General features: G+C 54.4%; 7 protein-coding genes across 7 annotated transcripts; 3 read left to right on the top strand and 4 right to left on the bottom strand.

Annotated features, from left to right (window-relative positions):
- Positions 1-14: 14 nt before the first annotated feature.
- HD553DRAFT_347540 (P-loop containing nucleoside triphosphate hydrolase protein) lies at positions 15-2,498 on the bottom strand. Its single transcript, XM_046183307.1, has 9 exons — positions 1,980-2,498; positions 1,824-1,888; positions 1,692-1,748; positions 1,424-1,583; positions 1,277-1,350; positions 1,044-1,203; positions 753-964; positions 550-682; positions 15-485 (listed from the first exon to the last, which is right to left on the bottom strand). Exons 1-9 carry the CDS (start codon positions 2,351-2,353, stop codon positions 389-391), a joined length of 1,332 nt encoding a protein of 443 aa, XP_046039573.1. The 5' UTR covers positions 2,354-2,498; the 3' UTR covers positions 15-388.
- Positions 2,499-2,730: 232 nt separating this feature from the next.
- Positions 2,731-3,130, top strand: HD553DRAFT_338842 (uncharacterized protein; the record flags this gene model as incomplete). Its single annotated transcript, XM_046182382.1, has 3 exons — positions 2,731-2,831; positions 2,920-2,951; positions 3,039-3,130. The coding sequence occupies 3 exons, from the start codon at positions 2,731-2,733 to the stop codon at positions 3,128-3,130; spliced, it is 225 nt and encodes a 74-aa protein (XP_046039572.1).
- Positions 3,131-3,382: 252 nt separating this feature from the next.
- On the bottom strand, positions 3,383-5,186 carry HD553DRAFT_95080 (putative ribonuclease H). Its single transcript, XM_046184624.1, has 9 exons — positions 5,095-5,186; positions 4,989-5,019; positions 4,848-4,883; positions 4,468-4,779; positions 4,336-4,393; positions 4,192-4,273; positions 3,932-4,113; positions 3,676-3,858; positions 3,383-3,593 (listed from the first exon to the last, which is right to left on the bottom strand). Exons 2-9 carry the CDS (start codon positions 4,991-4,993, stop codon positions 3,528-3,530), a joined length of 924 nt encoding a protein of 307 aa, XP_046039571.1. The 5' UTR covers positions 4,994-5,019; positions 5,095-5,186; the 3' UTR covers positions 3,383-3,527.
- A 325-nt stretch (positions 5,187-5,511) lies between these two features.
- HD553DRAFT_304172 (programmed cell death protein 2) lies at positions 5,512-7,906 on the bottom strand. Its single transcript, XM_046178972.1, has 3 exons — positions 7,816-7,906; positions 7,139-7,479; positions 5,512-6,828 (listed from the first exon to the last, which is right to left on the bottom strand). Exons 2-3 carry the CDS (start codon positions 7,471-7,473, stop codon positions 5,628-5,630), a joined length of 1,536 nt encoding a protein of 511 aa, XP_046039570.1. The 5' UTR covers positions 7,474-7,479; positions 7,816-7,906; the 3' UTR covers positions 5,512-5,627.
- Positions 7,907-8,138: 232 nt separating this feature from the next.
- On the top strand, positions 8,139-13,202 carry HD553DRAFT_94990 (uncharacterized protein). Its single transcript, XM_046184623.1, has 3 exons — positions 8,139-8,575; positions 8,649-10,814; positions 10,895-13,202. Exons 1-3 carry the CDS (start codon positions 8,220-8,222, stop codon positions 13,101-13,103), a joined length of 4,731 nt encoding a protein of 1,576 aa, XP_046039569.1. The 5' UTR covers positions 8,139-8,219; the 3' UTR covers positions 13,104-13,202.
- A 146-nt stretch (positions 13,203-13,348) lies between these two features.
- Positions 13,349-17,594, top strand: HD553DRAFT_304167 (uncharacterized protein). The gene is made up of 12 exons (XM_046178971.1): positions 13,349-13,637; positions 13,705-13,729; positions 13,797-13,851; positions 13,927-15,118; positions 15,191-15,432; positions 15,499-15,889; positions 15,954-15,989; positions 16,055-16,111; positions 16,168-16,866; positions 16,933-17,149; positions 17,227-17,384; positions 17,447-17,594. The coding sequence occupies exons 1-12, from the start codon at positions 13,557-13,559 to the stop codon at positions 17,480-17,482; spliced, it is 3,189 nt and encodes a 1,062-aa protein (XP_046039568.1). The 5' UTR covers positions 13,349-13,556; the 3' UTR covers positions 17,483-17,594.
- On the bottom strand, positions 17,595-18,941 carry HD553DRAFT_360229 (proteasome activator pa28; the record flags this gene model as incomplete). Its single annotated transcript, XM_046183952.1, has 5 exons — positions 18,636-18,941; positions 18,183-18,556; positions 18,054-18,115; positions 17,833-17,993; positions 17,595-17,768 (listed from the first exon to the last, which is right to left on the bottom strand). Exons 1-5 carry the CDS (start codon positions 18,729-18,731, stop codon positions 17,595-17,597), a joined length of 867 nt encoding a protein of 288 aa, XP_046039567.1. The 5' UTR covers positions 18,732-18,941.
- Between the last annotated feature and the right edge of the window lie 65 nt (positions 18,942-19,006).

Here is a 19,006-nt window from a genome sequence, read left to right as displayed (position 1 = left end):
GCCATTTCTGGGCTGTGCCCTACTTGCGTATTGTATTGAACAACGTATCGTTCTCCCTTCTTAAGCTAAGCAAGATACACGGATGTCCTTCGAATCTCTCCCGATTTGCCGCGTAGGCCCGGATCATCGTAGCTCAAAACCCCAGTCTCTTTTCCGACCCTGGGCTTCGCTAGCGAGGCCTGTTATCGCAAAACTGCAGCACTGAGCCGACGGTCCGACACTCGTCGCCATGTCGTGAGTACGTAAAAAGGGGTTTACACGCGTCGGCAGCGCATTCTGCTTGGTCCCAACACGACGTCCTCGAGGTCTCCTTAGCCAGCAGGTATTCGTAATAGCATAAAATCATTACTCGTCGGGTCGGTACATCCGATCGCCTGGATCCCCGCTCCTACGCCTTCTTTTGGCTCAACTCGACTGCTATCTTGAACGCGCCCAACAAGCTGGTAAGCTGGACCTTTTCCGATCCGCCCACCGAGAGGCGATGTCTGAACACGTCGCGAATGGTCAGCACTCCGAGTTTAAGCGCACCGTCGGCCTAGCTGCACTCACTCGCACGTCGCCAGGGCATCCAGCAGATAGACACGACTCTGTGTGGGCAGCTCGATCGTCTCCAAAACCTCATAGGTCCCCGCGATCAGATCCTGCAGCGCCAATCCCCTGTCCGTCTTTAATTTCGTAATATCTAGCAAGCGCACGAAAAGTCAGTTGATGCCCTCCCGCCCATCCTCGACACTCGTCACACAGCTGCTCACATTCGTAAGATGTCCCAAACTCGTCTCTCAACATGCTCTGCACCACGCTCTCCACGTCCTTAGGGTGAGGGTTCCCCGTACAATTGTAGACGGCCGTCTCGTCGACCTCGTCGTACGCCGCGTGGCAAGCCTGGAGGACGTTGAGCGCTCTTCGCATGTCACCTTTGGAGAGCTTGAGGAGGGCTTGTTTCCCGTCGTCCGTCAGCTTGACCCTGATCATGCCACGCCGACCATTTACAACAATCAGCTTTCTCTGACAATGTCAGGCGGGAAGAAGCGGGCTCCTCTCACCCTTCTCGCTCGACCACCTGGTTGACCTTTTTCTCGACCTCCTTTTCTGGCAACGGGCTGAACCTGAACTTTGTACACCTCGATTGTATGGCAGGCGTAATCTTGTTGACATAGTTGCAGAGGATGCAGAATCGGACGTTCTTGGTGTATTGCTCAATCACTGTAACGCAAAGATTCACACGTCAGCCTTATGATATCCAGAAGCTAAAGCTATTTCTGGAGCGAAGACTCGCCTCGTCTCAATGCACCCTGTGCAGCTTGCGTCATCATATCCGCCTCGTCCAAGATGATCAACTTGAACCCCTTCCTGCTCGAAGCCGCAACCGAAATCCGAACCTATTAAAACCTGATACAGACAGGCTGATGATGACGGAACTCACGAGAACAACACCCTCGTCATGGCAAACCCCTTGATCTGCTCCCTCACGACTTCGATCCCTCGATCGTCTGAAGCGTTCAGCTCGAGAACGTGTGATCGCCAGGCGGTAGGACCATAGATGAGCTTGGCGATGGCTAGAATGGTCGAGGTCTTTCCGGTTCCTGTTATACCAAGGGTCACGCATGGAAGGTGTAGCAGAAAGCGAAGTGCAGCGGGTTAAGGACAGGAGCTTGATGGAGTTTCGAGGTGGATTCGTTGTGCTAACGTACCTGGTGGGCCGTAGAAGAGCAGGTGCGGAAGCCGGCCCTTCTTGATAAAGTTCTCGACTACGGCACCATGGGAGAGAAAATCAGCTATCGGTCGGTATAGCTGGACTTGTAGTTTTCTCGAACTCGACTCACTTGTCCCGGTAATGTCTTTATGCGAGACTACATCGTCAAGCGTGTCTGGCCGGTATTTCTCGACCCTGAAGACAGATTGGGAAAGAAAAGAATACGCAGCAACGGTTAGCAAGTTCGACTCCGTCTTTGTAAGACGAGGGTCGTCCACGTGCGCACCAAGGTAGTCCACCCCGCTTTTCAATCTCATCCTCGTATACCGCATCATCCACCTCTTTCGCCTTCCCCTTGGCTGCAGACCCGTTGGCCTTTCTCGGCTGGAAAAACGAGGCCATATTTCCGAACCCTTCCTTGTCCGCTGACGTCCCAGCTCGACCGCTAGCGATTCCCTGCCCATTCTTGCCGTTCGAGATCTGTTTCACACCGAGCGTTGTCTTGCTGGGCGTTTCTCCGTCCATGTCGACGTCACCGGTATCATCGACAGGCAATTCATCTCCCTCGGCTTGAGCAGGAAGCGAAGGGTTCTCGGCATCAGGAAGATTCGACTCGTTGGGCAACGGGTTCGAAGTGGAAGGCGGGCTGTCGACGTCCATGGCTGAGAAAGGGATTGGTTCTGACGGTAGGTTTCGAGGTCGTTGCGGTCCGTCGTCGTTGAGTTCGATGGCGGCGTCGTAGGAGACGGATCCAGATACAGATACGCACTCGGCTTTGATTGTCGAGGCTGTAAGTGGCTAAGTAGATGTGTTTTAAGAGCTAAACATGGCTAGATGCTAGATGCCCATGTGTTTCTAGCCAGAAACTCGATCGGCGATTCCCCAAACGCGTCGCGCTCACGACCTAGCTAGGGATTCAAGCAGGATGATATCTGACCTAAATGATCCATCCATCACCACTCATCAACTTCGTCAACCAATTTCTGTACCCACTCCCTCGCCTACAGTCTTACGTTCGACTTCAGTCAAGCTCTCCAATGCAAGAGGAAGACCCCGGTGCGACGCCGTGGGAAGTGCCCCAGGAGAAATCGACCGAGGAGATCTTGCAAGAGACGCTCAAGAAGGAGGCCGCGATTCAGTGAGTATAGACTGAGAACCGTACCATCCGCATATGCTCGTGCTTGATTTTCACGGGATATCGCTTTGATCTCCTTGATTGTGATCAGGGATGTTATCGGGCTTCAGAGACGGCTAAAAGGTTAGTCAGGCTAAACCTTCATCTATCTCTTTACCGAGCCATTGGATTCTAACGAATTACCCCTACATTCCTTTCACCTCCTGGCAGAAATTATGGACGAAATTGACCGTACGGAAAAGACCAACGACAAGCTGGAGAAGGAGAATGAGATGCTGCACGTTTACGAGAACAACCTGTAAGTTGTTCCTCGCTTCATTGCGGATCTCTGCCGCCTGCGCCGAGCTGATCCGAGACCCGGTACCTTGTCCAACCCAATAGGTCAAAGACCGCCGCAGGCCAATCAACATACAAACGCTAGTCGCTGAAATCAGCGCACCGGTTGACCTCCCAATGTATCGGCATCGGCAAACTTGACGAACCTTCCCCGCTACCCGCAATCACGACGAAAGCGACCCGGGCACGTATTCTCCTTCACTACGCTTCTCGCTCATCACTGTGTCATTACCTGTAACACGTACAGTCTCCCCTTAAACCCTTGTACAAATGGATCGTTCAAACATCGCAAGCCCAGCCTAGCCCGGTCTTCCTGTATCGGAATCTCTTTCGTGCGAGACAAAGGGTATTCCATCATTAAACTCAGAACGCTTGCGTCTCGTCCAACTCCTTCATCTCCTCTTCGGTCATCATCCAGTCCGGGTCGACCTGAATAAGACAAACACCCAAAACCAGCGCGAAGATGTTCAGTGTTGAACTGAACCGACAAGATGGTCACCTCGAAACTGACCTCGATCTCGATGGACAGGTCGCCTACTGCCGTCGTCTGCACATTGTCGTTCTTGGTAGCGGCAGAGGCACTTCCGTGCTTCTCCCTCCACGCTTCATGAGCGGATTCGTTGGCGTCTTTCAATGTCAACCAGTTGATTCTGTCGGGCGGATGAGGCATCGCCGCGCCCATGTTCGCCAGACGCTAGGCTCCCAAAGCACATGTTCAGCAAGCCGGTCCTCCAAGTCCGACTGAAGGAGTCGTCAGGTCGACTCACATCGGCCATCTCGTTACCCTCGTGCCCGGCATGCCCCTTGACGTGCTTCAACCTGATCCGGGTCGTCCCCATTCGGTTCATGAGCGCCAAGAGGTGGATGAGCAGGTCCCGATTCTTGACGGGTTCGCCTGTCGATGTGACAAAATCGTTCCGTAGCCATTTGGGGAGGTACTGGGTCATGCCTAGTGATCCGAAGGGCGAGCCTCAGTGACAGTGAAGAGGGCGGGTTCGAAGGTGGGAGTATGTACTGCACAGCTTACAAGAGATCGAGTATTGCGAGTCTGTCCGGATTTCCAGCGGAAGGTCCGGATGAGGGTGTTCCTCGATGGCCCTGATAATGGCCTGTGAGATTGGGTGTCAACGGGTCATCCGCTCTTCTTCGTTGCTGATGAAGAGAGACTCACCAACAACTCCCCCCGGTTGTTCGTCTGCAAGACGCCTGGTAGAGCCTCGGCCAAGTTCCTACTCAGATACAAGAACAGCTCAACTTGATCAACAGTCGACCCGGTTACACGGTCGATGTCACCTATACTTACTTCCTCTCGGCCTCCCCGTCCATACCCCAAAAGACCCCCAACCCGGCTTTCGCTCCCTGCTTCCCATTCCCTAACGAACTGCCATCACAGTAGACTACAAGGAACCCTTCTGGAGAGACCGTATAGCCTTCTTTTACTGCCAGGGACTCAGCAGCAGATAGTGCAGGGGAGATCTTCCGGTTCGTTCTAGGTTGAGCGGTCGCGATAGGTGGTGAAGGGATGGGTTTGGTATAGGGTGCAGGTTCTGATGAGATGCCTTGGCCGATGTATTCCAAAGCTTGGGCATGAGTGGGAAACTTCTTGTGTTGGGCCCTGAGGTGGAACAATTTCCAGGACGATAAGTGCTCGAGCCTCGTGTACGGAGATAGCACCCCACTCACCCTTTGAACCCCTTGACTTGGGCTTCGCATTCATCCCTGGAGCAGATAGTACTCTCGTATTAGCCGGGACTGATGCACCGAACACGATTCGTGATCAACTTGCCAGGAGGTATAGACACCGGGTCTAAACCCGCTCCTCACAGCATAGTAACCTGCTTTGCTCGCCTTTGGCCTGTATAGAGATCGAAGACTGCATCAGCAGCTGTCGATGTCCAAACAATGAGGAACACCCAAGTGCACGTCTCACATGATGTCGGTAGGGAACAGAGAGTATCTCAAGTTCAAAAACTTCTGAGGCAAGGGTCGGGTCGAAAGGATGCTCAACGATAACCGGTTGATGAAGGGATAAGCGACCGAGTCGTATCCCTTGATCGGGATCGACGTCCTGTACTTGGCCCCTTCACGTCCGTTGGGTTCGAGGATGGTCTGGACCTTTTGAGCCAGTTGACGACGGACGATGGGCGAGGTAAGAGTGATCGGGTTGACTCGTCGTCGAGTGAGCCAAGATGTAAGCATATCCATCCGGTCTCCTGGATACAAAGATAGGGGACTTTGGCCAAAGAAGTTCTGGTGGTTTGTCTCTCTGATTCAGACTGGATTGGCACGATCGTCGACGAGGATCGATCCGATCATCAACCGCTCGAATATCATCACAAAGTAAACAACCAGGGTGCAGGGCGGCAGGCAGGGCTCGGGAGAAACAACTGTGAAACGTAAAATCGCAACATCCTATAGCTGCCTACAACGCTCAAACGAAGGAACGAACAGGCCAGCACCTTCTCACTGCATCTCCTCCCACTCGACGCCGACCCACTCTTCGCCGAAGCCGACGCAATCGCGCTCGCAACCAAAGACCATAATCGTCCCCCATTCCATTCCCGTCTCTCCCCTCAATCGGTCCTCTTCCCGTTCCACTGGCGTCCTTTCGTCTTCGCCGTCGTCGGCGGGTTTGGGAAGGTCATTGGCGCTCGCACGACCCAAAAGTACGGCCAACTCTCGTCGCCTCTCTCCCTCGGTCTGTTGCTTCTTCTTCTTGTTCCCACCGCGTCGCTTCTTGTCGCCCGTCAAGCTCAAGTGTTCCGTCTTCAATTCGGCGATGAGGCCGGGAACGAGCTGCATCTCAAACGTCCTCTCCCCACCACACCGAGGGCAGTTGGGGACAACCCCGGTCGGGTCATACTTTTTGCCAAAGACGTTGACGTCGGGCTCGAGATCGTCCTCGTCCACCCCGTCCTCGCCAGCGTCCCGCTTGAACAACCTCTTGAATAGGTCCGAGTTGGACGAATAAGGCAGAGGCACCGCGCCGAGGTCGTACCTCAACACCTGGCCGCTCCCGTCTTCCGCCCTGTTCAAGCGTTCCAAGAACCTCTCGAACACCTCGTCCACTCCCTTGGGCAGTACCTTTTCCCACTGTTCCCCTCCTGCAGCGCCCTTCTTGCCGCCCGGACCTGCGCCGCTTTGTTGTTGCAACTCCCTCTCCTTCTCCTCTGCCTCTCCCGCGCTCAACTGTTTCACCCGCCCGGCCGTATCCCCAGCTAGAGCGTTCGGGTCCGCAGGAAGGTATTCGTCAAAGGTCGTCAAGTACTGAGCCGGCAAGTAGGCAGGGAAAGGAGGAGCCAAGGTTTGAGGAGGTGTCGATGGGCCCGAGGGCGGGGTCGATAGCGGTGCCGTCGGCTTTTCCTCTTTCTTCTCCTTCTTCTGATCCCCTTCCGAACCCAACTTCAACCCCGAAAAGGCCTCGGTGGGCGCCTCGACAGCCGCAACGCTGGAGAACGGATTGAAACTCGGCATGCCATCCGCATTACCGCCAAAGAGTGTCGACCCGAGTCCACCTCCAATCCCAGCAGACGATCCCATACTGAACGGGTTGATCTTTTCCTTCACCCGTCTTTCGGCCTCTTCAGCTTCCCGCTTGGCCTTTTGTTCGGCAGCGTCGGCTGCGTAGACCTCGTTACGGACCGAGGCTCGGTAGGCTCGGACGCTGGAGTGACGGTAACGACGGTACGAGAGAATTGAACGGCAGAACATGTACGGGACGAGCAGACGAGCAAGCGAGATGCAGAGAAAGAATGACCGCGAATAAGCGCATGTTCTTTCCGATAAAATATGCATGATATACAGAAGACGAGGTACAACGGCGACGATGGCTATAATAGACGAGCTGGAGCTCAAACGGTATACACCGCTCTCGACATGTAATGTCGTCTCTCTTCTTGAGCTCTCGTCGTATATACGCTCTATATGGATAGGTGGGGTATCCGAGCAAGAAAAGGGAGGGAACATGGACATACCTATTTGGCTTCCTCTGACAGGCGCCTCGAGGACAGGCGAAAACGTAAACGTTCCGGTCATTCTCCCCGCCTTCAGGTGGACAATAGACCTGGGTCAAGAGCGGGATCGAATTCCCACACTGCCCGCACTTGATGTCCTCCGGTCGGACATTATGCGAGGAAGAAGACGAAGAGGCGGGCAAGGAGGGAAAGGTAGGGTAGCCACCGAGGATGCTCGTCGTATGGGACCGGGCGTCTTTCGAGGACGAGGCGATGGGCCCGTCGGGGATGGCAAGGAGGGTGGTGGTGGGCAGGAAAGACGAGGTGGAGGACGAAGGCGATGGTGGATCAGGCATGATGATCTAATATGAAGTGGAGGAGGCAGTATATCAGGTCAGTCTCGGTGCTATCGAAACGGCTTTGACCTCCTCCTTCCTCTTCTCGCTCAATAACGACGCATCGATCGTACGACCAGTGAGATCAGAATATATTAATCGCCAAACTAATTGAAGGGTATCTGCAGGTCCCCTGTCCGCTCGAAATGAGGGCGCAGGGAGACGTTGAGTCTCGTCATCTATGTTTGTTCATCATTTCGCTCAAAGGCGCCCCCAGAGGTCGTTGTCGTTGCGTCGTTTCTTTCTTCTCGACTCAAGACGAAGAGAAGGGGTGGGACGGAGACAAGACGATAGAATGCTTACAATTTGCAGTTTGGCGATTCGATTTGACCGAGTGAGTCAGAGTGCGGAGTAAAGTTGTGTCTGGTTCAATGCATGATGGGGGACTTTGAAAGAGGTTGCGATTCTTGTACTCGCTGATCGCTGATGCCCAATTTTCGACTCGAGTTTGGAGGTCACGTGAAACATGGGAGGTTGAGCTGAGACTCTGAGCACCGTGTCAGTGATTGACGGCATGATACGGCACGATATACCGGCATTGACTTACGTACACCCCTTCCCCCCTTCCCTTCGGTTGTGTGGGTTTTGCTATTGTTTCGTGTTAAAAGGTATTATTGACTCTGTCCCTCTGATACTCCCTTCTCCCCTCTCCCGTTTCTACCGACCACTCGATAGTCGGTGTCGCCTGCCATCGATCTGGTCGTCATATGCGACGAACAGCCTATCTGGCTAGTCGAACATCACGAACAACAAGAAGAACATCCCGAACATCGATCTCGATCCGGCTCGAACAAAATCGATTGATGGCGGTCGTCGCCGAGCCACCAAGATCGATGATGTCGAGCATGGACGTGGACTCGAGGTCGGCCTGGGCTCAGCGCTATCAGCCTGAAGAGTCCCGATACTTTATCGAACGCAGGGAGGAGGACGTGGATGGGTTCGGACATGGGCGAAGCAGGGAGGAAAATATGGATGGATTCGGACATGGGCGAAGCAGCGTTCTCTTGCCTCGACAGGGAACGAGCAGGGCTACTCAGAGCTTGGGGTTGCTGGGTAAGACCAGGTGAGTGTCACCTTTTCGCTTCGTCTATTATCCAAGGACTCTAACGTATACTCCGCCCGGTCACTTGATGTAGCGCTCCACTCCCGCTAGCAAGGTCGAGGCAGCAGAAACAGATACCCATCCTCGGTTACAATAGAGCGAGACAAGCTTCTTCTTTGCTCAACCCCGATGCGGGATCATCGGCATCGGCCTCGACATCGGGATCAGTACTTTTGAGCTTAGTCACGCCCGCTCCTCCGCCCGCTCCTATTCCTGCTTTCCTTCTTTCTACGTCTCGATCTATGTCTACGCCAGAGGCTGGTTCAACAACGAAACCCCATCACAGTTCTACTCACAAAGATTATGATCGCCTACCTCACCTTGCAGCCAGACTCGACCATCAATGGAACCACCAATCTCGACCTCGACCTCGACGAGAACCAGAAATACAGCCAGGATCGGAGTCGAGATCACGATCCCGTTCGCCTGTGAGAAATCAGAGTAACAGCTTGAAGGTCCGACCGGCAAAGTTGAAGCTCGCACCCCGTTCTTCTTCAACGGCGGTGTCATCGACCTTGCCTGTCGGAAGGATTTCACCGGTCGCCAACGTACCCGGACTAGTAGGATCTGTACGTGACGACGAGGAAGAACAAGTACCGGTGTTGAAGAGACAGAGACGGAGACTAAAACGGAGGACGAGATTGGGAGTGGAGGGGGAAGAGACCGAGCAGGATGTACAGACCACGGGAGGATCTGGTACCAGAATCGTTGAGGACGAGGAGATGGCATCAACTCCGAATTCGAGATCATCGAGTCCGTGCATCGTATATACGAGAGACGATGTGGATGAGGATGGTCTACCTACGCCAAACACCCTTGCACTGAACGAACTCGGTCGAAAGGCACGTGATCGGGCTGTTGCCAGAGGTGGTATTACGCCACCGTCGGCTTGGGCAGTTGGCGAAGGAGCGAGCGGGGGCGCAAAGCGGAAAGAAGTCGGCGCGGGAGGGAAATCGGGAAAGAGCTTATTGGAAAGGTTGGGTTTGCTGGACGATAATGTGAACGATGTCGGACAGGGAGAAGGACACGAGGAAGATGGGATGCTTGTAGGTTCGCCGGTTTGGGAGCAGGATAGTAGCGGGGATTCTGGGTCGAAATCAAGGTCCATCTCGAGGTCGAGATCAAGGTCCAGGTCGCGATCCATGTCGAGACTCACATCTCCCGTGGTCCAGCAAGTCAGGGCTATGTCGACCGGACGTGCGGTTGCAGACGTCCCGCCCAGACCTACCAGTCCCGACGACCGTTTGACCCGATCTGCCACCCCCGTCGACCACATACCAGCTTCGATCGAGACCTCGGCACATGACAAGACCCCGAGCGACCAGGAGGAGCATCCGCGTCAGTACGAGGACGAAGAGAGTGAGGTAGACGCGGCTCTGATGACAGACGACGTCCTAACGGGAACTCCGTCACCATCGACTGCCCGAGGCGAGAGACCAGCGTTGAGCCAGATCGAGACGGCTGAAGAGAGGATGCGGGTCTTGAGGGAAAAGCTGTCACAGGATAAACAACGACGAGAAGCGGGTCCGTCTGCCGGGCAAGTTGGAGAGGATGAATCGCCTAGCACTGCGACGGTGACGACAACGACAGCAGGGTCGAGCATCATAGAGCCCGGTCCGGAAATCCAGCTCGACTCGTCCGCGCAGGTCGTAGACCTGGCTAGGAATAGAGGGAAGAACAAATCGTCGGGCGCTGGTGATCAGGGCAAAGCATCGAGCTCAAAGGGAGTGGATCGCAAGCCCGTGATGGGGGATTTGAGCGGGTCGTCAGCCAGCCGGAAGGATAAGGGTAAGGGTAAAGGAAAAGCCCACAAAGATTCGGGTGGGAGAGACGAGGACGAGGACGATGGGTATCCGAAGAGACCCGGTCCCAGCGACCTGCGAGGTCCGGGTCCGACACGTCGCTTTCAACCGATCGGCGAATCCATCTACGTTCCCCACAGCTTGAAACATCCTTTCCGTCTTTACCCAAACGGGACCGCGTTCGACGTCCGACAGGCGATGGCCGCCGAATTGACAACGCACACCGTACCGGATCGAGAATACTTTGGAATCGCTTCGATGCCAGCTTGCGAATATACCAGCAGGATGGTCGAATTTCAAGAATCGCCGCCGGATCAGAGGAAACTGTTGACGCTCGACTTGAACGGATGTTTGATCGTACGAAGTAGGCACAAGACGCCTGGAGCATTTCGACAAACGTAGGTTTCGAGAGGATCACCTCCCTGTAACACGTTTCCGAGCCTGACACTTTCGCTCGGAATCGTTCTTGCCCCCTTAGCTACAAGCGGACCTTCCTCCCATCGTTTTTGGGTTACCTGATGGCTCCCGGTAATCAATCCCGGGCCAGGTATGACTCGAACGGGAGAAAGATCAAGCCGGGCAGAGAGCCCAACGAGGACGATCGACAGGGACTCGAGAGGATGCGTCCGTACGAGGCCTTTGTTTGGAGCAGCGCTCAACCCGAAAATGTCTGGACCATGGTCGATCGCGCGTTTGAGCAGCACGGAGATTTCGTCAAGCCGAACAAGGGACTCAGGCAGGCTGCTGCAAACAGGGTCCGGAACATCCTGCTACAGGACCGACCGGGGAGACTGTTGGGCGTATGGGATCGTACGAGCTTGGGTCTGTCGGGTAAAGATTTCCACCAGAAGAGCCGCACGTCGAAAGACCTCCGCAAGATCTTGGATGCGTTTGAAAAGCCAGTCGGTGGACCACCTATCCCGGACCCGTTCTTCGCGCCCCAGATCTACAACACCCTGCTATTGGATGATTCGACCGGCCAAACTATGAAATCCGGATCTCAGCCTTGGAATCACGTGCCCTTGCCCGAATATAAACTTGAACACAAGGAGAGGGATAAGAGTCTCGTGCTACGATACGTACAGGCGGGAAACCTTGACCTCGGCGGCGTCGATCGACGATTTGACGATAGCGTGCAGGACTTGCAAGCCGATCTGCAAGCAAGGGCCACCGTTTTGGAAGCTATGTTTGGCTCGGATGCACTCGCGTTCTATCGAGACGTCAAGAAAGGTGTCCGAATCGAGACGCGTATCGATGTCGCCCTCCTGGCCGTCGTCGGGATCCTCGCCGAGTTGTCTGACGTCATGGTCGTACCCGCCTGGATCGCTGCCGGTGGACTCATGCCTGACATCGAATCGAGCTTTACCGAGCAGGACGCTAGCAAAGGGTGGCAACACTTGATTGCCAAGGACCTGTCGTTGCCCACCTTGCCCCAAGGTGAACGCCATCGACGTTTCGACGATGCTAGGCTTTGGAAGAGGAACGTTCTCGTCAACGCACAGGATATACCTCAACTCTCTCCTGCCAAGCACGTCGTGCCGTCAATCCCTCCTTCATACTCCGAATATCAACACTGGTTCGAGAGCCCCTTGCACGTGCTTTATTGGGTCCGACGAGGAATGGTAGCGCTTGACGAGCGTGGGGTGCCTATAGCTCATGGTATCGACCTTGCCACTCTGCCGGGTGGATCCTCCCCACGCAGCAGCCCGGCACCTCAATCCGCACGCTCACAGGATTGGCGGTCCAGCACTGGAGGCCCTCGAGCTGAGACGCAAGAATCCAGCGGAGGTGCTGTTGCCGGCGCCAAAGCTACGCAAGATCAACGGCGACAACCGGACGACCCGGAATGGAGACGAGGAGGCGGTCCTGCGCGATCCCACACTCGTTTCGGCCGCAGCCCTGGCCCTGACCCTTCACCTGTACGCGGAGCCGGTCCTGGTTCTGCTTCTGGCTCGGGGTTTGGGTCGGGACCAGGCCTTGGGGCAAGCCGCGAATGGGATCGGGATCGAACTCGGACGGAACAGCAGGTCAGATACGACGGACGAGATCGAGATCGACGTGAACGGACACCTTCTGATCTGTACTCGCCTGATAGTCGACGCGGACCTCGAGATCGTGATTGGGATCGGGATCAGCGTATGGGCAGATGGGAAGAACGAGACAGGGAAAGATACTGGAACAGGGATGACCGCAATCGATCGAGGTCGCCCGCCAGGGGACGTACCGATTCGAGGGATTACGGAAGAAGTCTAGGTCAGAGGGAAAGAGATGTTGAACGTGATGGTCGACACGATCGGACGAGCGATCGGTCCATGAGCGTCAGCAGAAGTAGGAGTCGAAGCAGGACGTACTCGCCTGCGGCAGACAGGTCGTTATCGTTGTCGTTGTCGCCGACGTCGAGAGAGTACTCGAGGCTCTACGCGCCCGCTAGGAGGAGGTGGGATGACAGGGCGAGGCTCGGTAGAACCGGGGGAAGACAGAGGGAGTCGAGCGTTTCGAGTTACCAGCGAAGGTCCCGGTCGAGAACTCGAAGCACAGATCGTTGGAGGAGGAGGACTAGGTCGCCGAGTCCGAGGCGGTATGACAATCGACCTAGCGGTAGCTACATTTCACCTTACGATGATGGACAATGGGCCGGAGAAGCTCCGAGGTATCGAGCCCCTACGCCTCCCCGCGGCCGATGGTGAGAAGGATTGTTGTGTTTAGATCCACATAACAAGTCAAGGTGTTTGAACACGATTGTCAGTTGTAACATATTACAAGTTGTCCCAAAATCGTCTCGAGGCTCGTACTGTCACCGCTGTCGTCATCGATTTGGCCTGTTCACGCGTGAGAAAGCGATGTTTCTCTCCACTTTCAAAGCGGACCTCCACCCGAGAAAGTGGAGGAGAGCGATCGACCTCTTTCGATCTACCGACCTCCATCTCTTGTCACGGTGTGTACTTTGTGCTCAAGGTGCAAATCCTAGTGCTCTGCTTCCCAGATCAAGCCTCTTCCAGCCACGAGCCAAGATTAGCAGACGTCAATCCACCTGACCAAGCCAAAGTCGCAGAGCTCGACCTAGTCACCCGGCAGCCGAACAGCGACTCGAGTTCCAGCTCGGTAGCAACAGCGTATCAGCAGGCAACATTCCGAGCAAGATGAGGGGTCTGGGACCGGATGGACAGCCGAAAGAAACCTACCCATGCAAGATCTGCGGGCAGAGGTACAGTCGTCTAGAGGTGAGTATAATATGGATAATGATTGAACCATTTTGGAAAAGGAGCTGACTCTTACCGCACCTGGCAGTACCTGAGGAGGCATGAACGAAAACGTGAGCCTGGGCGATATTCCTGCTGTGAAAGCCCATCGACTGATCTGCTGGACCACATGATACATAGACAACTCGGAGAAGCCGTTCGGTTGTCCAGCTTGCACAAAATCGTTTGCGCGAAGGTGAACTTAATTCCTGCGTTTTCTGCCGCTCGATCCAGTTGACTGACATTGCTTGCTTTGCATTACGGAATACAGCGACGTCCTGCTTCGGCACAAGCGTCGATGTCACCCTGATGAATTCCAAGAGTCAGAAGCGACAGCAGCCGCCAACGCCCTTCTCTCGGCGTCCAATAGTCGACGAAGTTCAGGCTCAAAAGACGGTCGAAGACAGGGCAAACGCGCGGCTCAATCTTCCGGGTCTGCAGACGATGAGGAGGGGGACGACTCGCAGCCGCAGTTGAAGAAGCGAAAGGAATCGGGCGCGTCCAAGACGGAGGAGGAAAACATCCACATGGATCCCCTTTTGAGAGACGGGTATGTCAGGAGTTTGCACGACATGGCAACGAGGGCCGAGGAGGATGGGCAATACCGACCGGAAGAGGATCCATATTACGGCCAACATGGCGTCAACCAAGATCCGTATGGACAGAACGCGTCCGCCGGTCCGAGTGGGACAGGGTATCAGCATCAACAACAGACGGATCTCGACCTCGGTGCAAATACCCTCTATGGGCACTTGCCGCCCTTAATGGATGATCATCAGAACATGCAGCCCATGCGGGACATGTACCATACAGGTCTCGACCTGGGTTCGACATCGTGGGATGTCGGGTACCAGAATCCGAGTGGAAACATGTCGCTCAACCAGATTGATGAGCTCCCGATGAGCGAAGGACATTTGCAGGATGGCATAGGAGAGCCCCGGGCTAGTAATGGAGCGCAATCGCTCCCGCAGCCACCACCAAACGGGGATCAGCATGGAATCGAACATGCCGCAGCCTTGCTCTCGATGGCTTACCAGATGCACAAGGAGCGGAAACCATCGCAAGAAGAGATTTCGCCCACCAATGGAAGCTCGGGTTCACGCAATCCTGACACGAGTCGAAACAACTCCAATGCCAATTCAATTGACCCGGGCTTGCAGCAAGGCTGGCCGGCTTCTTTGCAGCCGGAGGAACATCATTACGTGAGATCGCACAATGTTCTCGCCGCGGGGACGCTATTCGAGGAGGACACAGTCAACAATTCAAACGGGAACGGGTTCGGCGGGTCGTTCGACTCGTCCATTTACCTGTCGAGTAACCAATTGGCGCGGACACAGGATGTAGGGAGAGTGCCGGATATGGCGCTAATGAGCGTGTTGAACGGTGGGGTTTGGTCTGTCCCTCAACCTTCAGCGACGGGATCTGGGATGATGACTTCGGCAGGTATCGAGTCATGGGCGGGTGTATGTGTTGCCCGAATTCTACGTCGAGCTCTTTGCCAGGACTAACATGCTTGGCAATCTTTCGATTGACAGGACCCGCTCATGTTTCCGAACAAATTTGGTACCGATCCATTCCTCAACTGGTCCAGTTACTTTCCGCAGGCGGAACCGCTGGAATGGTCAGACGAGGTCGCTGAGCCGGAAGGCTGGGCACACCTTCCAGCCGCAGCGCTTTGCCAGATGTCGCCTTACTCGGAGACGCCCTTGATCAGGCTACAAGCGCTAGAGAAGCGCAGACGATTCGGTCGAGATCTTGACCCAGCTGATCCATTTTTGTGAGTCTGCCACATGTGTGCTTCTGGTCAGTGAAATGGGGCACCGCTAATTACGATGCACAAAAGCATTTCCTATGACCGTTTCAAACGATGTTTCGAGATTCCGCACTGGCACATGCCGTCGATACAGACCCTGAGTCGAATCGCCAAACAAACAGTCTCTACCCTGATCATTCACGTGCCGATCATACATATGCCAACATTCCGCATGGCAGAGGTATCAGCGGCGCTCAGCTTTGCGCTTTCAGTCGTTGGAAGTCCACGGCACTCGGCGATCGCTGGTGATAGGTCAAGGAAGGTGTTGAGCAGCGAACGTTTGGCGCAACTGAGAGCTTTAGACGTCCAAAGCTGGATGAGAGGTGAGGGTATCATCGCTCCGGATGCCTCCGCACCCCAGGTGGAGATGTTAGAGGATGCGCCTACAGACGAAGAGAAGCGGTTCGAGGACAACAAGCCTGTCAGTCTGAGCGCTGCGGATGATCTTTCGTGACGAACATACTAATCCCGAATCATTACACCAGATTGTGGTCGAAGACAAGCTCAAGATGGTCAAAGACGTACATTCCGAAACCTTTGCGACCAGCTTTTGATGGATTAAGCTCATTTTATCTCTATCGCACAGCATTTCAAATCCAAGGAAGCTCAGAAAGATCCGGAATTGTTGCACGGATTCCTTCAGGTAGGCGCCCGTCTGAAGGAAGAGACCCGGCGAATCGCTCATAACGTACCCTTTAGATAATGGTGTTGTTCGCGGCCCCTCTCCTCTTCAGTCCCATCGAGAACCAGCGAAAAGCGGGATACAATGAGCTCGCCATGATTGTCGATTGCGCCAAGCGAAAGACGGACGCTTTAATGCCCAACATGCCTCACTCCCGCATTTACGGAAGCCCGCTCACTGACGCCAACTTCCTCGGACCCGGATACAGCACAGAGAACCGATGGAGGGAATGGATCAAGCTTGAAACCTGCCGTCGACTGGACTGGATGATCTACATCTTTGATACGCTCAGTATCGTCGAGGCTGGAAACGCGCCGCTCATCAAGCCCAGCACATTAGCCGGTTTCCCCTTGCCAGTGCCCGATACAGTTTGGCAAGCCCCTTCGGCCGATGCGTGGTCGCTTGCCCTCATGAGCTACTGCCCGACCACGCTGGATACCGCGATGAGGGATCACTTCCAGACCAGTCAAAGCGGATTCTCGACTTCCGGGCTGGAATCGACCTCCCACCTCAACTCGTTGCTTCTTCGCAACGACTTTGGCATGTTTGGTCGATTGGTTATGGTAGTCACGCTTCTGAGAGGATTGGTCGCACTTGGACGAGGCGATCCGGAGGCGGCTGATATGCTGCACGGCTGGGGTGTCAACTTGGCATCTGTCGCCAACGGCAAGATGATGGTAGCTATGGTCAAAGCCTATGGTCAGGCGTTGCAAAAGGTCAGTCTTAATCGACCAGCTTCCGGAGTACGGCAGTATGCTTACGGAGGTAAATCTGCTACATAGTGGCGGCAAGGCTGGGATTTCGATAGTCTATGCGCCGCCTCAATTATGACGCCAACTCTCAAGGCGGATCCAGTCCCTCACTACGAATCAGCTGCATCGCGACACAACTCGCTCGGGGGGACTAGCACGTCTGCCTCTAGCCAGAGTGTCGTCACACCGCGGGATGATCAGGATTTTATCGGTAGTCGAGCAAAGGGCAAGCTAATGTTTTACGAAGGTGAGCCAACTTCGCCCGACGCGGGACTTTAGTCATTTTCTAATCTTTTGTGTCAATTCGCCCATTCGTATAAGCAGAGGCTCTCCCTTACTACTGGTTGAGCCAGACAATCTACTCGAGTGTAGCTAGCGACACGACCATCATCACGGATCCCGACATGCAGCCGGGTCAATTCGCTCGAGATCGTTTGGCCGAACTCGATATGAAAGCGATGTTACAAAGCGCCCGTGTTTTCGTAAGTGCTATTTAGTCGCGACCCATAAAGAGCATACGCTGACGTCGATGACATGTGTGCAGACTCGAATGGGCGAAGGTGTGCCCAATACTGTATGAACGTTCACCCAGGCCTCGCTTTGAACCCATGTAGCCCTATCGTAAACTGCACCCTGTTGTAGAGAGCTTCTTATGACAAATTTCGTCTATATAATATCCGATACAAAGGCGCCTAGTACATGCCCGCCATCGACGTACCAACTCCAGCAGTGGCGTTCTTGGGATCGTAGATCTTGGCCCAATTCTCCTTGATGGTATGCAGCAACTCTGCTGCGCCGTCACGCAGATCCTTGATACCTTGAAGGGCGAGGAAAAAGTCTTCACGGTCAGACGTAGCGATTGCGGGCTTTTTCGATAAGAGGTCGGTAAGTCGTCTGTACCACGCTCTTGACGGCTGTGTTGATACTCACAGCGTGATCTTTCAGGTTAGGGAACCGGTTCCAGGTACGACCGAGCTCCATCCTATCCCTGTAATGAGTGCGAGGGACACTATGCAGCCTCTGGCAGGCGCGATAGGAGTTGGAGATCTTGTCCAGCACGTGTTGCTGGACCTCGACACCAAAGTTGTTCCCTACCATAATGTTCCGATGAGCTTATATGTTGAGACGACGAGCGGGCAAGGGTTGCTTACCATCCTCCACCTTAGGTACTTCAAGCGCGATCCAGCGTTTCAGATCCATGTAGAGCACCATGCTGGTTCGAGTCTCTCTGTGGAAGGTTTCAGACTCTACCTAATGATTCGATTTGTAGTCGAGCTTACCTTTCGAGGATCCGCATGATGTCAAGGCAGATCTCGTTGCTGTCCAGACCTCCAAGCCAGGAGCGCGTGTCGTCGGGCTCGTCTTCGTCTTCGGCCTCCTTGACACCATTCCGCTTGATCATCACATGTCCGAGATTGTGAACGGTGGTTGTACCTTCGGGAGAGTCGGGATCTGCGCCTTGCTGGTTCCCATCGTTGACGCTTGTCAAGATCACGTTCTCGGCTTGAAACATGCCCCTCTCGAGGTTTCCAAGCCAGAGGGGCGAGTTGTTCTTCTCCGATTCCAGCAGAAGCTGGTCGAGCTTCTGGAGATGCGCAGGTAATCTTTGTTGAAGAACTTCTCGAGCTCGAGTCCTAGCCAACTGTAGAGTAGACTGCATCACGCCACGAATCAAGCCCGTCGATCAGACATTTGCATTATCGAGATGGACTGTACGGACGTGCCCCACTCACCTGCAGGGCTTTTTCGATGCTGCCATCGTCGAAGACATCTGCCATTGCAAGCGCATCGAAGGCGACGGTTGAAGATTTGGCTTGGAAAGATGGCATGTTTAAAGCGATGTAGATTCCGCTGATGTGAGGATGTAATAGACATTTGGCCTACGAATCGTGCAGAGATTCCGTCTTTCGCGTTTGCTTATATATTCTGCTCTCACAAAGGGTCAGCTCTCCAATCCGTACATTTGTATCTGCCTTTGTACTTCATGCTGCATGCATGTAAAGAGAAAGGAGGTCGTCTCCTTGATCTTTTGAGGACAAGGCTTCTCGATGAAAGGGACGATCGAAAGATACATCATTTCGATCAAGGCCGCGAGCGTATCATC

Source organism: Filobasidium floriforme (genome assembly GCF_021052385.1).
Source record: "Filobasidium floriforme strain CBS 6241 chromosome Unknown HD553scaffold_2, whole genome shotgun sequence".
NCBI classification, from domain to species: Eukaryota; Fungi; Basidiomycota; class Tremellomycetes; order Filobasidiales; family Filobasidiaceae; genus Filobasidium; species Filobasidium floriforme.
This window is presented reverse-complemented; position numbering and strand designations above follow the sequence as displayed.

What these genes read in the sequence shown, in the direction of transcription:
- HD553DRAFT_95080 (XM_046184624.1), bottom strand. An exon ending in GACGGGGAGGCCGAGAGGAA is followed by an intron (nt 4,394 to 4,467) that starts GTAAGTATAGGT and finishes GTATCTGAGTAG; the next exon opens with GAACTTGGCCGAGGCTCTAC. An exon ending in ACCTGTCCATCGAGATCGAG is followed by an intron (nt 3,594 to 3,675) that starts GTCAGTTTCGAG and finishes TGTCTTATTCAG; the next exon opens with GTCGACCCGGACTGGATGAT.
- HD553DRAFT_304167 (XM_046178971.1), top strand. Translation starts at nt 13,557, where the DNA reads ATGAGGGGTCTGGGACCGGATGGACAGCCGAAAGAAACCTACCCATGC. An exon ending in AGCTCAAGATGGTCAAAGAC is followed by an intron (nt 15,990 to 16,054) that starts GTACATTCCGAA and finishes TCTATCGCACAG; the next exon opens with CATTTCAAATCCAAGGAAGC. An exon ending in ATGGTCAGGCGTTGCAAAAG is followed by an intron (nt 16,867 to 16,932) that starts GTCAGTCTTAAT and finishes TCTGCTACATAG; the next exon opens with TGGCGGCAAGGCTGGGATTT.
- HD553DRAFT_347540 (XM_046183307.1), bottom strand. Translation starts at nt 2,353, where the DNA reads ATGGACGTCGACAGCCCGCCTTCCACTTCGAACCCGTTGCCCAACGAG. An exon ending in TAAAGACATTACCGGGACAA is followed by an intron (nt 1,749 to 1,823) that starts GTGAGTCGAGTT and finishes ATGGTGCCGTAG; the next exon opens with TCGAGAACTTTATCAAGAAG. An exon ending in GTTTGGGACATCTTACGAAT is followed by an intron (nt 683 to 752) that starts GTGAGCAGCTGT and finishes TGCGCTTGCTAG; the next exon opens with ATATTACGAAATTAAAGACG.
- HD553DRAFT_94990 (XM_046184623.1), top strand. Translation starts at nt 8,220, where the DNA reads ATGCGACGAACAGCCTATCTGGCTAGTCGAACATCACGAACAACAAGA. An exon ending in GGGTTGCTGGGTAAGACCAG is followed by an intron (nt 8,576 to 8,648) that starts GTGAGTGTCACC and finishes CACTTGATGTAG; the next exon opens with CGCTCCACTCCCGCTAGCAA. An exon ending in CCTGGAGCATTTCGACAAAC is followed by an intron (nt 10,815 to 10,894) that starts GTAGGTTTCGAG and finishes TTGCCCCCTTAG; the next exon opens with CTACAAGCGGACCTTCCTCC.
- HD553DRAFT_304172 (XM_046178972.1), bottom strand. Translation starts at nt 7,473, where the DNA reads ATGCCTGATCCACCATCGCCTTCGTCCTCCACCTCGTCTTTCCTGCCC. An exon ending in TGTCAGAGGAAGCCAAATAG is followed by an intron (nt 6,829 to 7,138) that starts GTATGTCCATGT and finishes CCGTCACTCCAG; the next exon opens with CGTCCGAGCCTACCGAGCCT.